Source organism: Artibeus jamaicensis, unplaced genomic scaffold (assembly GCF_021234435.1).
Source record: "Artibeus jamaicensis isolate MK-2021 breed Jamaican fruit bat unplaced genomic scaffold, CSHL_Jam_final contig_320, whole genome shotgun sequence".
Lineage (NCBI taxonomy): Eukaryota > Metazoa > Chordata > Mammalia > Chiroptera > Phyllostomidae > Artibeus > Artibeus jamaicensis.
The window spans coordinates 3,585,393-3,600,553 of NW_026521753.1; the positions used below are offsets into that span (position 1 = coordinate 3,585,393).

A 15,161-nucleotide genomic window follows, 5' to 3' on the forward strand; every position below is an offset into this window, starting at 1 on the left:
TAAAATCAAAGACAACCTGTTATAAATACAAGCAGGTTTTAGAGTATTATGTATAAGCTGCAGCTAAATGATGATACACTTGCATACTTCCAGCAAATTAAAATAACATAAAAATGTATTATAATTGCAGGCCTGAGCTATTATCTTTCTTTTCAACTGCCAAGTGCAATATCTCTATCCAATAAATTATGGCTTTTCTTGCCTATCACACTATATTGCCTTGTATAATAAAATACCAAACAAATCACCCTACAAAAACCATGTCCCGTTTCACACACAGGTGTCTTGGGAGAGAACAAGTCCCAGTGGGTATAAGGACCTCAACCTTCCCGTTTGCTGACAGTCTATTCCTACTTATATACCCATCAGAAATGTCAAGGCTTTGGGGAACTACAAAGATAACCACACTCCATTCTACATCCCCTCCACAGGAAAACCCTAGGTGCCTCACTGCCTCAGCACCTACTAGCATCAACCTATATTGAAAGTGAAAGCCTATAAATATGGATCACGACATCCCAGGCCTCCTCATAGAGAGCTGAGTTCTTAGGGGAAGCAATAAACAAGCCACCAAGCCATCTGTGAAAAATGTTTATGGAAATGCAGCTTTCCAACAACCCCATAGAAATAAGCAGCACTCTTAATGTATTTCTGTTTTATTGATGCACAAAAGTTAGCTTAAGAGCTGAGCTGAAACGCATTGACAATGTGCTCTTCCTACCAGAATTCCTTTTATTTCCAAGTTTCCCTTTGATTATAGAGTGTGTAAATGAACAAGCTTATTAATTGGAGTGAAGGGTTCAATGAACTACTTTTCTTCAACAGTAAACATAAAATGTCCTTGAATATTCTGGAATCCTAATTAAATTCAAACTTTGCCTATTCATAAGAAAAAGCTACCACCTATTCCCTTCTCCATTTATCTTGTAAAAAGTCTAACTTCAAGAAGCATATTCTTTACCTTTTGCCAGTATTTCTTCTCTGACTCGCTGCTTCTCTACTGCTGCTTCCATTCCTTCTTTTGATGCTCTGAATCTCCTAGAACGCTGTTGATTCATTTTAGCACGTGGTGCCTAAAAACATGTATTTCATATTCAAATAATACTATTCAAAATATTTACAATTAAATCTATACATTTTCAATCAGTTGTTCTTATAAAAATAGTACACTAAGATGGAAAAGGTTAAGTAGTATCTCTAACAGTCTTTTCATAATAGACAATAGACCCTGAGAACTTAAATTTGGACCAAGTAACTAAAAGCTGAGCGCAGTCAGATAGACAAATATCCTGTGAAGCCATAGCACCGAACACCATAGGGCCCACAACCTAATTATCAGTTCCACTGGGTTATGGTTTCCCAACAAGGAAAGCTCATTTTACTAAAAGTCCCAGCCAGCAGGGTCTTTTCTGATTAGTTTCTACAAAACCAGAATCAGAGAGATCTTCTCTATGTCCAAGCCTAAAAAGAAGGATTGTCTCCAGTGGGATTCACAATGCCCCATAAAAGCACCAAAAGAAAACTACTTCTTGATCTGTAAGACCTCATGGCATTTCTACTTAGTACATCCCACAGTGAGGTTCATAATTACTACTGTCACCACAGTAAGGTACAGCAGTTAAAAAGGCAACAAGGTTTTAACTAAAAGTACTTTTAAATCACTATAACCAAATGTAATTCAAATCACCAAATAAGCCTCAATGAAGTAAACTGGACTATAAGGTTTTGAAATTTTTGAAATGAGTTCTGGGGTTGCAAGGGACTCTGAAGTATCCTGTCCATACCTATAAGTTATTTTATATTTTCTTTAGATAGTTCCCATTCCTGTTAAATGACATCACCTAATCTCCTTCAACTACCAAGTTCTATGATCTACATTTCTATCTTAATAAAAAATGTCTTACGACATATACATATACACATAAAAATAGGCACGTTTTATACTTGATCTAGCACACTAAAGTTAAAGACTTTCTATAAAAAATTTAGCTAGATGTGAATTGAGATATGCTCCAAATAAGACACAGTCCTGTTCCCTTTATTCCACTTAAACTACAACTTAACAAGTCATCAAGTAGCCAAGATTTTTCACTGAGTAAATAGAACCTCACAGAAAAAAATCTTCTTGGACCCAAAGCTTTCTGGATTTATGAAATCATTCTATTACCCACTGGGATTACTAGATATAAAAGAAAGAAAATCTATTTGTGTATGGCTAAATAAATTCAGGGTGATGATTTACTTTAATTTTTCTTGAACTTTGATAATGTAGTTTGCTGGTTATTTAAAATCTAAGTGACTTGGTATTGTTATCATAGGTCAGTAAGTTATTCCTCTCTTAAGTCATTTTGATGACTATTCACTGCCTATAAGATAAAATCAAAACTCTTAAGTGTGGCAGGCAAGGTGTTCTCAAGCCATTGTTCTGCTTTCCATTCCAATCTAAAACACTTATAGTCATCAAAAATGTGTCACTGTGGTCAATGGCATGGTACATCTGAGTAATTTAGAAAGTCCTTCTTCCCCATGTCTGTCCCAGCTATTCCCCTCCACTGCCCACAAACCTCCATTTATTTTTTATCCTTTGAGAATGGGACAGAAGTCACCTCCCCTCTATCTCCTAAGTTCCTGAGTAGCACTAACCCCCTTCCCTCTACACCACAGGTGACAAACACAAGGCCAGCAGGCCGAATCCGGCCCTCAACCTTGTTTTATCCAGCCTGGTACTTTGTTTCCACCGCATGGCAGTACAGAGCTCCTTGCCCCTAGTTAATGATTAGTTATAGTCCTAAAATTACATTGGGCCCTTTGAAGGCAACTGTGAGGCTGACGTGGCCCCCGTGAAAATGACTGACACCTCTGCTCCACACCCTGCTTGTGTTACTTAGTGCTCACGAAGCCCATTAATTGGTAACTAACCGCACTTATTGACTTATGATTCTGTCCCTTTAGTGGTAAGCCTTTCAAAAACAAAGACAGTCATCAATATCTCCAGCAACTCACAGTACCTGGCACAAAAGAGGAATAGAAAAATGTCTGAAGGACTGAAGGATGAAGCTTTTCTCAAATTGACCAGAATCAATATTTTTCATTATTTAACTGACTTGCACTACAAACACTAGAAACACAGCAAAAACCAAAACCAAAGGATTCTAAGTTAATTATTTTATTACTTACCACTCCATCTATTGCCATATAGAGAAGTCGTCTTGGTCTTACAATATTGAAAAGTCTGTCAATGTACTCAAAAATTGCAACCATCATTTCATCTTCATTTTTTGGTGCTGGTCTATAATAACAAACAAACAATGTAACATAGTACTCCTCTGTAACTTGTGATACTGGTGACAAAAATGGGTTACATACTTGTCTTCAGGATGAGTGCAGGGATGGATGATCCCATTCATATCCAAATACAGATTATCAAACTCCACATCATTTGGATTAGGTTTACTGGCATCAACAGGAATCTTTACACCATTGCATTCTTTTGGCTGAGGAAGAGATAATTAATAGTAGTTTGATTGTTCAAGTCTAAAGTAACACATCCTGGGCTCAGTATGAAACTTTCATTTCTGAATTGGATCATAAGATAAAAAGTTATTTTACTCCTTAGAGCAAAATGAAGCAGGTATTTCATCTATAGAAAGCAATAACTTCCAATGCAACAAATTAACCCTAATTACATGGGAGATGTTTATCAAACTCTCAACTCATTCAGATGTCCAAGTGAAAAACCAGGGGAATCATCATCTTAGAACTCTTTTCACTCGCCATCCATTATCAATAAATCCTGTCAATTTAATCTTCAAAGTGCATCTCCACTTCTCCTTATTCCCACTCCCATTACTAACATGAGTATCATCTCTTACCTGAAAGACTGGAACAGTCCATGAAAGACTGCCTCACCTCTAGACTTTCCTATCTCCAGTCCGCCATCAATGCTGTCAGTTTTCTTTCTAAAATACAACTGTGGCTGTGTCTTAATCTTGCCTAACTTTTCCAATGATTCCTGCAGCAGATGCACACCAATGAGTCTGGACCCTTACTAGTCTCCTGTCCTGCCACGACATTGATCAGGCCCACCTTATCTCTTCTAAGTTCCTGGAAAATGCTCTACCGTCTCTCAGTGCCTCCACACACTGTTTCTCCTCCTTCTTCCCTGCCAACCTCCACTTCCTACAATCCTATTTATTTTCCAGGGTCTAGACTGACGTCAAATGTCACTTTATGATACTTTGTACACATCATCTCAAAAACTAACTCTCTTTCTTCTGCATTTCCTCAGAATTGTTTGCTCACTTATAACACTTCCATGGTTTTATAATTAATTTGTCATTCTAATCCAACCGCACTGAGTTCTTCAAAAGATAAGGACTGTGTCTGACTTACTCCTAGAGGCACTTATATTTTTGTAATGAACATTACCTTTGTCTTTTTCTTCCAGAGCTTCAGGAAATGATAATATGAGATCACACTTTTACTGTTAGGAACAGTAGAAATCATAAAAAAAAAAAAACCAAAACAGTGCCCCCATATATATAAAGCATCATTTGCAACAGCCAAAAACAAACAAAAAGTAAGTGAACAGTTTAAAAACTCATCATGGCCCTGGCCAGGTGGCTCAGCTGGTGAGAGATCCTTCCCACAGACCAGAGGTAGTGGGTTTGATTCCCAGTCCGGGCACATACCTATGGTGCTGGTTCAATCCCTGGTCAGGGCGCATAGAGGAAACAACTAGTCAACGTTCTTCTCTCACATCAATGTTTCTCTCCCTACCCCCTGTCCCTTTTCGTCTCTAAAAAAAAAATCAATGGATATATCCGAAGGTGAGGATAAATAAATATATAAATGCACATTCCACATCATGCATGGATGGGCCTCAAAAACACCAGCTAAGTAAAAGCTAGTCACAAAAGACCATAAAAAATACCATTTATACAATCCAGAAGACAAATCTAGAAACAGTAATAGACTGGCTTCAATCTGAAGGTGGGCAAAGGGTGAGGGAGACAGGAAGTGACTACAAATGGGCACAAATTTCTTTTGGGAGTGCTAAAAATGTTCTAAAACTGAATAATGGTAAATGTACAACTCTGTATATATACTAAAAATGACTGAATTTTATACTTTAAATGTATGAACTCTATGATATATATATCTCGATAAAGCTGTTAAAAAGTAAAAAATAAGGCACTGGCTGGTATGGCTCAGTGGATTGAGTGCCAGCCTAAGAACCAAATGGTCATTGGTTCAATTCCCAGTCTAGGGCACACACCTGGGTTGCAGACCAGGTCCCCAGTAGGGGACATGCAAGAGGTAACCACACATTTATGTTACTCTTTCTTGCTTCCCCTCTCTAAAAGTAAATAAATAAAATCTTTAAAAAAAATAAAATAAAAGAGGTCAACTTAATTAGCAAAAAAGAGCCTACTTATATTAATAAGCTCTGGTATGTTCATATATTAGAATGCCAGATACAAGTGTGATTCAAAGATATAGAGCAGGATAGTCACAAATATATTGCTGAGCCAAAAAAGCAAGTTGCAGGAAAAAAATATATATATATACAGGATACCACATTAAGAAATTAAAATACAGACAAAACAATATTAGGTATTCTTCAGGGATGAATATATGCAATGAAAGCATAGAGAAAAAAAGCAAGGGATAAACACTAATGTCAGGACAGTGGCTATCTTTGAGAGAGATGGTAATGACATTGGGCTTCAATTTTTATTTATAATTGGTAGTAAAGAATATCAAAAGGGATTTAAAGCAGAACAGGAAAGAAGCTACCAGTATTTTATACAAACATGCTGTGAATCAGGAAAAAAGGGCTTTATCAGAAGCATGAATGGAAGTACATACTGTCTAACCACTATCCTGCATACCTGCAACTAATACAAAATAACACTGGATGTTAAGTGTAACTGAAAAATAAAATTTATAGGAAAAAAAACCCACAGTGAATGGAGTAAGTGGTAAAAAAAGCAGGAGGTCAATTTTGAGGGAGACTACAGAAGATAACCTGATGACCCCCAAACAAAAACAAACTATGAAAGCAAGAGGCTAACTCTCCATCTAACCTCTACACTCCAAACCCCACATTTTCCTTTCTCCTACACCAAGCAGACACTATACTCAAGAGAGTTGAGACCTATTTTCTTTATGCTCCCCCACAAGCAGTTACAACAATGCCTATCTGCCTTTGTAAACTGCAAGCAGTCATAATATGAACATGAATGGATATGGCTCTATTCCAATAGAACTTTGTTTATAAAAACAAGAGGTCACTGGCTTGCTAATCTCTGCCTGGTGCCTAATGCAGCACTAGACATATTATAGATCTTCAAAGAATGTTGCATATAGTTGCATGAGAACTACTACTACAGAGAAAGCAGAGTACGGGGAAGAGGGCATGGGGGGTACTAATTAAAAAAATAAAAAAGCTCCAATCATCCCAATAAGACAACTAAACATGTTTTGTTCAGGAGTACTATAGATATATTCAACACATTAATTATGTAAATCCAGAAATTCTTTACTTAGGAGAAAATTTTGATGCTGAACAAAGGAACTCACTCAAAAGCCCTGCCAAAAACAATGCTAGTAAGCCTGAGTTAAGGAGAGATCTTTAATCAATCAAAGGGCAGCTAAAAGAAAAGCTACTCTGAAACCTAAAACCAATTCATTTCAAGTCAATTTTTCATTATCTTTTGGGTTTTCCAGATGATAAACTGACCAGCCTTCCCTTTCTACCCCAAGACCACAGGACTAAAAATAAACATACCCACAAATGCTCTCAGTATGCTAGAAAACCAGCACCCTCTGTGACTTGAAATGTGCAAAACTAGTAGATCTGACAAGATGGAGCACAGCCTAAGATATAGGGAGGAGCTCTGCTGCCAAGAAGTGGGAGGCCCAGAGAGGGGACTCAAGAGATAGTCTCTGGATAATCCATTAGCAGCTGCAACAGCAAGGAACAGCCAGATGGGTCACTCCTGCACTCTTCCCTCTCCTTTCACCCTCTGGGGCTTCACGTGAACAAGGCAACTTGAGATAGGTGTTCCCAGAGAACACGGGCACCTGAGTATGAAGGGTAATGAAGTCCTTTGGCTGGCTGACTAGCAGGTCCCCAGAGGAACAGGGAGCACATCTACCCAGAAGGCTGGTGTCAAAGTAGTTCTGTCAATGAGGAAGTCCACTCCTCCACTTCATGGGAAATGAGAGGATATATGTATCCCAAATAGGCAGTGGGAAATATCCTATTTGTCGGGGGGGGGGGGGGGGGGGGAAATCCAAGGGATCAAGATAAAGAAGATATTTTTAAAAGTATAGATGGTACAAATATACAAATAGTCTGTATAAAAATAAAATACTCCACAGGTTTTGAAGTAAACCCCCAAAATGAAATTTCACACCTACCTTATGTTCCCATCAACATTATAAGGCTTTCTGGCTCCTCAAATATGAGGCAGAAACCTCACACTTGCTATTTGCTAATAGCTGAGTAAATATATTTTTGTTTAATAACATTAGAAAAAGGTTCCACTGGAATGAGAGTTTCTACTGTTGTTAAAGTCAGATTCCAAACTATAGAACTTGGTTTTAGATTTCCCTAAAATCTAACCTTCCACCTTAAGACACTAGAAAAATAAGAGCAAACTAAACCCAAAGCAATCAGAAGGAAGGAAACAATAAACATTAGAATGGGAATTAGTAAAACAGATAACAAAAAAGTAATAAAGAAAAAACTTTATGAAGCCAAAAGCTGGTTCTTTGAAAAGACTGGCAAACTTTTGGTCAGTACAGCCAAAAAAAAAGAGAAGATTCAAATTACTACAATCAGACACAAAAGACAGAAAATTACTGCCAATCTTAGAGAGAAAAAAAAAAGGATTATAAAGAAACATTATAGTAATATGCCAACAAATGATGTATTTATTTGATGAAATGAACAAATTACTAATAGGACACATACTACAGAATCAAGAGAGAATTTGAATAAAAGTATAAAAAGTAAAATGACTGAATCAGTAAACAAAAAGCTACCCACAAAAAAAGCCTAGGTTTAGATGGTTTCACCACTAAATGGTAAACATTTAAGAAGAATACCAATACTTCACAAGTCTTCAATAAATAAAAAAATTTTAAAAACCAAAATACTTTCTAACACATATGAGGCCAATATCACCCTGATACTGTTGTAGACGATCGGCGGGTAAATACACACTCTCGGAGTCCGGAACCGAATTGATAAAAATTTTAATGGCCAAAGATTTTTCCTGCGCAGGGGCGAACTTCCCCAACTGTGACCGGAGTCACGCACCTACTCAGAGCTACAAAATGGAAGTCGCGCCTGGCTTACAGACTACTGGGTATTTATATTTTCTAGCAAGCAAGCAAAGGCATACAGAAGCAGAGGTGGCAGTTAGCTATTGGCTTATTTAAAAATGGCGAGGGTCCCTGATTGGTGGGTGCTGCTGCTGGCGGGCACTTTCTGGCGGGCCCGGGTTAGTTACCTTATTTGGCTAGAATTTTAAACCCAATTGTTCCCTGATGTTTGTTCATTACCCTGTTCCAGGAACTGCAGATTTGGGTTGGGTAATGCCCTAGTTGTAATTTTCCTAGCTGGGTATAACAATACCAAAACCAGACAAAGATCTAATAAGGAAACAAAATTACAGATTAACATCTCTGAAGAACATGGATGTAAAAATCCTCAAAAAACACTATCAAAATGAATTCAGCAATATATAAAAAAGATTATATATCATGACTAAGTGAGATTTATCCTAGGGATGCAAAGTTGATTTAACATCCAAAAATTAATCAACATATCAGATGAACAGAATGAAAAGCAAAAACTGCATGCTCATCTCAATGGATATACAAAAAGCATTTGACTAAAATCCAACATCCTTTCATGATTTAAGAAAAAACTAGGAATAAAAGGGAAGTTCCTAACTATAAAGGGTACCTACAAAACAAAAAAATCCAGTTCACATCATATTAATGATGACATAGTGGAAGGTTTCCCTCTAAGATCAGGTATAAGCCAAAGATGTCCCCCGTTGCTATTTCTATTCTAATCTGTAGTAAAAGTTCTAATTAGGACAATTAGGCAAAAGAAGAAGAAATAAAGAAAGGAAAGAAGAAAGTGTTGTAGACCGCTCTGCCTGGTTTTAGGAATTGCATCTCAATCCTTTGTGGCTAAGGGCAAAGGACGGCCTTTGGAATGCGAGCCACAGGAGACAAAGTCTGTCTCTGGTAGCAAATGCTGTCTCAGTTTCCTCTCCCTGCCCCCAAAGCTTGGTCAGAAGTCAATGATGGGTAAGACCCCTCACAGCAGGGGGCAACCTAAGCCAGACTTGATCGACTTGGGAGGCCTTCATGGAAGGACTGGGGGGTGGGGGAGGGCTGCAACAAAGAGCAATGGACTACCCCCCACCACCCGCTTTGACATGGCCCCAGTCCCCATGTTCTCTGGGAGAAGCGCTTCTTGGCTCTAATCCCCCTAAGCCTGAATACCTGTTGGGGAGAGGCGCAGCTCCTTGCCTTGCTAGAGCATGTCCTGGGGAAAAATCTGGCATTACAAAGACTTCCTGATAAACCTGTGAAATCTGCTCTGCTAAGAGTGCTTTCATTCATATGATAAGGGTCGGAGAGGAAATGAGTATGTCTCCCAAAGTTTCTGCAACCCCCTTTCCTGACAGACACTGACTCATAGTAAGCCCTCAGATTTCTCTGAAATGTTAGCTACTGTTTGGGAGTATTACAACCCAATAAAAGGCTATGGAGGAAGGCGCTCAGGGCCTTTTTCTCCTCAGAGAAACTGGCCGCTGCTGGCCTTTGTCTCCCCTGAAAAACTGGCCACAGCCCGCTTCTCCTCCCCAAGCAGATCCCCGTCATGACTCGGCCATATTCACTTGTGTCCGTGGCACTCGGGGGGGGGACACTCATGAGAAAGTCGCTTCCACAAGGAAGGAAAAAAGGAAGGAAGGGTATTTGTATTAGAAACAAGGAAATAAAACTACCCCTGTTTTGCATGACATCATCTTTATGTAAGAATCCCAAGGAATCCACTAAAATAAATTAGTTTTTTAAGGTTGCAGGATTCAAGATGAATATACAAAATCAATTTAATTTCTTGCAATGAGCAACCCAAAAAATAAAATTAAGAAACTCTCATTCACAACAGTATCCAAAATAGTAATAAATTCATTATTAAAATAATTAACAAAAAAATGAAAACCATTCTGGCCAATGTGGCTCAGTTGGATGGGGTGTTGTCCTGTAACCAAAGGGTTGCAGGTTTGATTCCCAGTCGGGTCACATACCTAAGTTGTGGATTAAGTCTTTGGTCTGGACATGCACAATCCCAGGTCCAGGTGCTTACAGGAGGCAACCAATCAGTGCTTCTCTCTTGCACTGATGATTCTCTCTACCCTTTCCTCTCTCCAGAAGTAATAAAAAATGTTCTCAGGTGAGGATTAAAAAAACAAAAACATCTAACTTGGAAGCTCATTCTAAAATTCATAAAGTCCAGCACTCATTTATTATAAAAATTCTCAACAAAATGGGAAAAGAGGGAAACCTCAATGTATTAACAGCCATATGTGACAAACCTGCAGTCAACTTCATACTCAATGGACAAAAACCACAAGAATTTCCCTTAAGATCAGGAACAAGACAGGGATATTTGCTTTCCCCATCCTTATTCAACAGAGTAGTGGAAATCCTACTCATAGCAATCAGACAAGAAGAAGAAATAAAAGGCATCCAAATTGAAAAGAAGTGAAAAAGTCATTATTTGCAGAGGACATATTATATAGAGAGAACTCTATAAAGATTCTACCAAGAAACTACTAGAACTGATTAATTGAATTCAGTAAAGAAGCAGGATACAAAGTAAATATCCATAAATCAGTTGGATTTTTATACACCAATAATGAACAATCAAAAAGGGAAACCAACAAAATAATCCCATTCACAATTGCATCAAAAAGAATAAAATACCTAGGAATAAATTTAAACAAAGATGTGAAAACCTGTACTTGGAAAATTATGAGACACTGAAGAAAATGAAGATACACATCAGTAGAAGCATATACTATGTTCATGGACAGAAAGAATTAGCATCATTAAAATGACCATTCTACCCAAAGCAATCTATAGACTCAGTGCAATTCTCACCAAGATACCAATGGCATATTTCACAGATCTAGAACAAATATTCCAAAAAGACCCTGAAGAGCCAAGCAATCATGAGAAAGAACAAAGTTGGAGAAACCACACAACCTGATATCAAACTACACTACAAGGCCATAAGTAATCAAAACAACATTGTACTGGCATAAAAACAGATGTATAGATAAATGGAACAGAACGGAGTGCCCAGAAATAAACCTACACCTTTAAAGTCAACTAATATTTGACAAAGGAGGCACAAACATACAGTAGGGTAAAGACAGTCTAGTCAATAAATGGTGTTGGGAAAATAGAAGATACATGCAAAAAATGAAACTAGACCACCTTCTTATACAAGATACAAGAATAAAATCCATAGGAGGTGGAAGGAAAATAATGAGGGAAAGAAGGAAAGGGGTCAGCAAAGAACATGTATAAAAGCAAAGGGAGGCAGGATTGAGGGTGGGAGGTGGGGGTGGGTGCAGCAGAGGAAAATGGTGGTGGGAAAATGGAGACAACTAGATCTCCACCAAGATGGACGCGTAGGTGGAAACACTTTGCATTCTCCCACAACCAAATCTAAAAACAACGAACTTTTAGCAACAATAAATGCAGGCAAGCCACAGAAAATTGAACAATACGGAGTCCGACAACAACGAATCACTCAGCTAAACTGGTGAGAGGGGCAAAGCCAGCAGTAGAGCAGGTCAGGCAAAAAAGATTCCCAGACCCAGGCATGCAGGCAGCCAAGGGCGTGAGGGGTGAATCCACTGAAGGCACGGGGCAGCGAGCTGACTCCGGTCGCACATTTGCCTGCAGATAAACAGGTGGGGGGGAGGTGAGCAGTGAGGCGAACTGGGTGGGAGGGAGCGGAGAGGACTGCCATTGCTCCCTCTCTGTCCCCGCCCCCACATACAGCATCACAAACCAGCAACCTGGGTGGCCCCGCCCTGGTAAACACCTAAGGCTCCTCTCCTCATATGTAACAGGCATGAACAGATCAAAACATGGCTCAAGAACAACTCAGAGCCCCAGAGCCGCTAAATCAAAGAGAACAAGAAATTGCCAACCTATCAGAGGCACAGTTCAAAACACTGGTGATCAGGATGCTCACAGAACTGGTTGATTTTAGCCACAAATTACAGGAATATATGAAGGCTAAACTAATTGAAATGAAGAGAATTGCACAGGAAAGCAATAGTAATGGAAAGGAAACTGGGACTCAAATCAAGAGAGCGGACCAGAAGGAAGAAAAAAATGACCAAACAGAAAAGAATGAAGAAACAAGAATTCAAAAAAGCGAGGAGAGGATAAGGAACTTCCAGGACATCTTTAAATGCTCCAACATCCAAATTATAGGGGTACCAGAAGGGGAAGAGGAACAACCACCAGTGAAAAACTTATTTGAACAAATAATAAAGGAGAACTTCCCCAATCTGGCAAAGGAAATAGACTTCCAGGAAGCTCAGAGGGTCCCAAAGAACTTGGACCCAAGAAGGAACACACCAAGGCACATCATCATTACATTAGCCAAAATTAAAATGAAGGAGAGAATCCTAGAAGGAGCAAGAGATAAGGGGACAGTCACCTACAAAGGAGTGCCCATCAGATTGTCAGCGGATTTCTCAAAAGAGACAGTACAGGCAAGAAGAGGCTGGAAAGAAGTATTCCAAGTTATGAAATCCAAAGACTTATAACCAAGATTGCTCTATCCAGCAAAGCTTTCATTTAGAATGGAAGGACAGATAAAGTGCTTCTCAGATAAGATCAAGTTCAAGGAGTTCATCACACCAAGCCATTACTATATGAAATGTTAAAGGGACTTACCTAAGAAAAAGAAGATAAAAAAGATGAACAGTGAAAGGACAGCAAACTCACAGTTATTAACAACCACAGCTAAAACAAAAGAAAACTAAGAGGACAGCTAGATCAGGAGTGAACCATAGAGGAAGATCACATGGAGGGTTAGCAACAGGGGAGTGGGAGAATAAAGGGGGAGAAGGTATAGAAAATAAGTAGCAAAGACCGTAGATAGAAAATGGGGGAGAGGGTAAGAATAGTAGGGGAAATACAGAATCTAAAGAACTTGAGACACGTGGTCATGAATTAAAGGGGGAGATGGTGGGGGAGGGGTTTGCAGGGTGGAGGGGAATGAATGGGTGAAATAGAACAACTCTAATGGCATAATCAATAAAATTTTAAAAAAGAATAAGAACTATTGAAAACAATATAGCCTAGTAAAAAATTAAGTTAAAATAAAATTGAGACTATATTCAAATATTAATAAAAATGCTAAAAAACTTTTAAAAAACAATAAAACTCAAAACAGATTAAACACTTCAGCGTAAGACTCAACACCATAAAAACTGTAGAAGTAAACACAGGCAGTAAAATATCAGACATTTTTTGTAACATTGTTTTCTGGTATATCTCCTCAGGCAGGAGAAACAAAAGAAAAAAATAAACCAATGGGACTACATCAAACTAAAAAGGGTTGGCACAGCAAAGGAAACTATCAACAAAATGAAAAGATAACCAACCCACTGAATGGAAGAACATACTTGTTCATACATTTGATAAGGGGTTAATACATTCAATTTATAAGAAAGTAATAAAACTCAACACCAAAAAAACAAACAACCCAATTAAAAAATGGGCAAAGGACCTGAATAGCTACTTCTCCAAAGAGGATATACAGATGGTCAATACACATATGAAAAGATGCTCAACATCACTAATTATCAGAGAAACGCAAATTAAAACTATAATGAGATATCATTGTGCACCTGTCAGAATGACTGTCATCAATAAATCAGCAAGTATTGGAGAGGATATGGAGAAAAGGGAACCTTTGTGCACTGCTGATGAGAATGCAGAGTGGTGCAGCCACTGTGGAAAACAGTATGAAGATATCTCAAAAAATTAAAAACACCCTGGCTGGTGTAGCTCAGTGGACTGAGTGCGGGCCTGTGAAGCAAAGGATCGCAGTTCGATTCCCAGTCAGGGCACATGCCTAGGTTGCAGGCCAGTTCCCAGTGGGGGAAACATGAGAGGCAACCACACATTGATATTTCTCTTCCTCTCTCCTTCCCTTCCCCTGTCTCTGAAAATAAATAAATAAAATATTTTAAAAAAAATTAAAAATGAAACTGCCCAATAACTGAGTAATTCCACTTCTAGGTGTGGGGGCAACTTTGCCATCAAGTCCCCCCATCCTCCACAGATGAAAGTAACACTACCAAGACATGATCTGCTTGGGGAGGAGAGGTAGCCAATCTCTCAGAGGAGAAAGGCCAAGAGCCTCTTCCTCAACGGCTTTTATTGGGCTGTAATGCACAGGAATACAGGCGGCAAGGATCAAACAGTAGATAACATTTCAAAGAAATCTGAGGGCTTAGTTGGAGTCAATGTCTGTCAGGTAAGAAGGCTGTAGAAACTTTGGGAGACATACTCATTCCTGCTCAGATCCTTATCATATGAATGAAAGCACTCTTGGCAAAGCAGGCTTCACAGGACTTTTAGGAATTCTTTCTTATGCCCGATCACCCCGGATCCTGCTCTAGCAGATAAAGGGCTGCACTGCCTCCCCCATCACAGGTTTTCAGGCTTAAGTGGATTAGAGCCAGGAAGCGCTTCTCCCAGAGGACATGGGTACTTGGGCTATGTCAGAATAGCTGGGGGCTGAGGGTCCATCACCCCCTTTGTTGCAGCTCCACCGAGTCCTTCCATGACGGCCTCCCAAGTGATCATGTCTGACTTAGGTTGCCCCCCTGAGGGGTCATACCCGTCTTTGACTAACCGACCAAGCTTTGGGGGCAAAGGATGAAGCAGAAGCAGCATTTGCTACCAGAGACAAGCTTTGTCTCCTTAGTGGCTCGCATTCCGGAGGTCACTCACTCAGCCTTAGCCATGGGGGCCAGTTACAACTCCTGAAACCAGACAGAGCGATTCCCAACATCTAGGTATGC

At 39.2% G+C, this 15,161-nt stretch overlaps 1 protein-coding gene across 2 annotated transcripts in view; it reads right to left on the reverse strand.

The window, feature by feature from the left end:
• Positions 1 to 15,161, reverse strand: part of XRN2 (5'-3' exoribonuclease 2) — a 121,023-nt gene that overhangs the window by 90,994 nt on the left and 14,868 nt on the right. For both annotated transcript variants that reach the window (XM_037138247.2, XM_053663525.1), the window contains exons 2-4: positions 3,367 to 3,494; positions 3,178 to 3,289; positions 962 to 1,073 (exon numbers count right to left, since the gene is read on the reverse strand). In XM_037138247.2, coding sequence (XP_036994142.1) covers positions 962 to 1,073; positions 3,178 to 3,289; positions 3,367 to 3,494 — 352 coding nt within the window. The remainder of the gene's footprint in view (positions 1 to 961; positions 1,074 to 3,177; positions 3,290 to 3,366; positions 3,495 to 15,161) is intronic.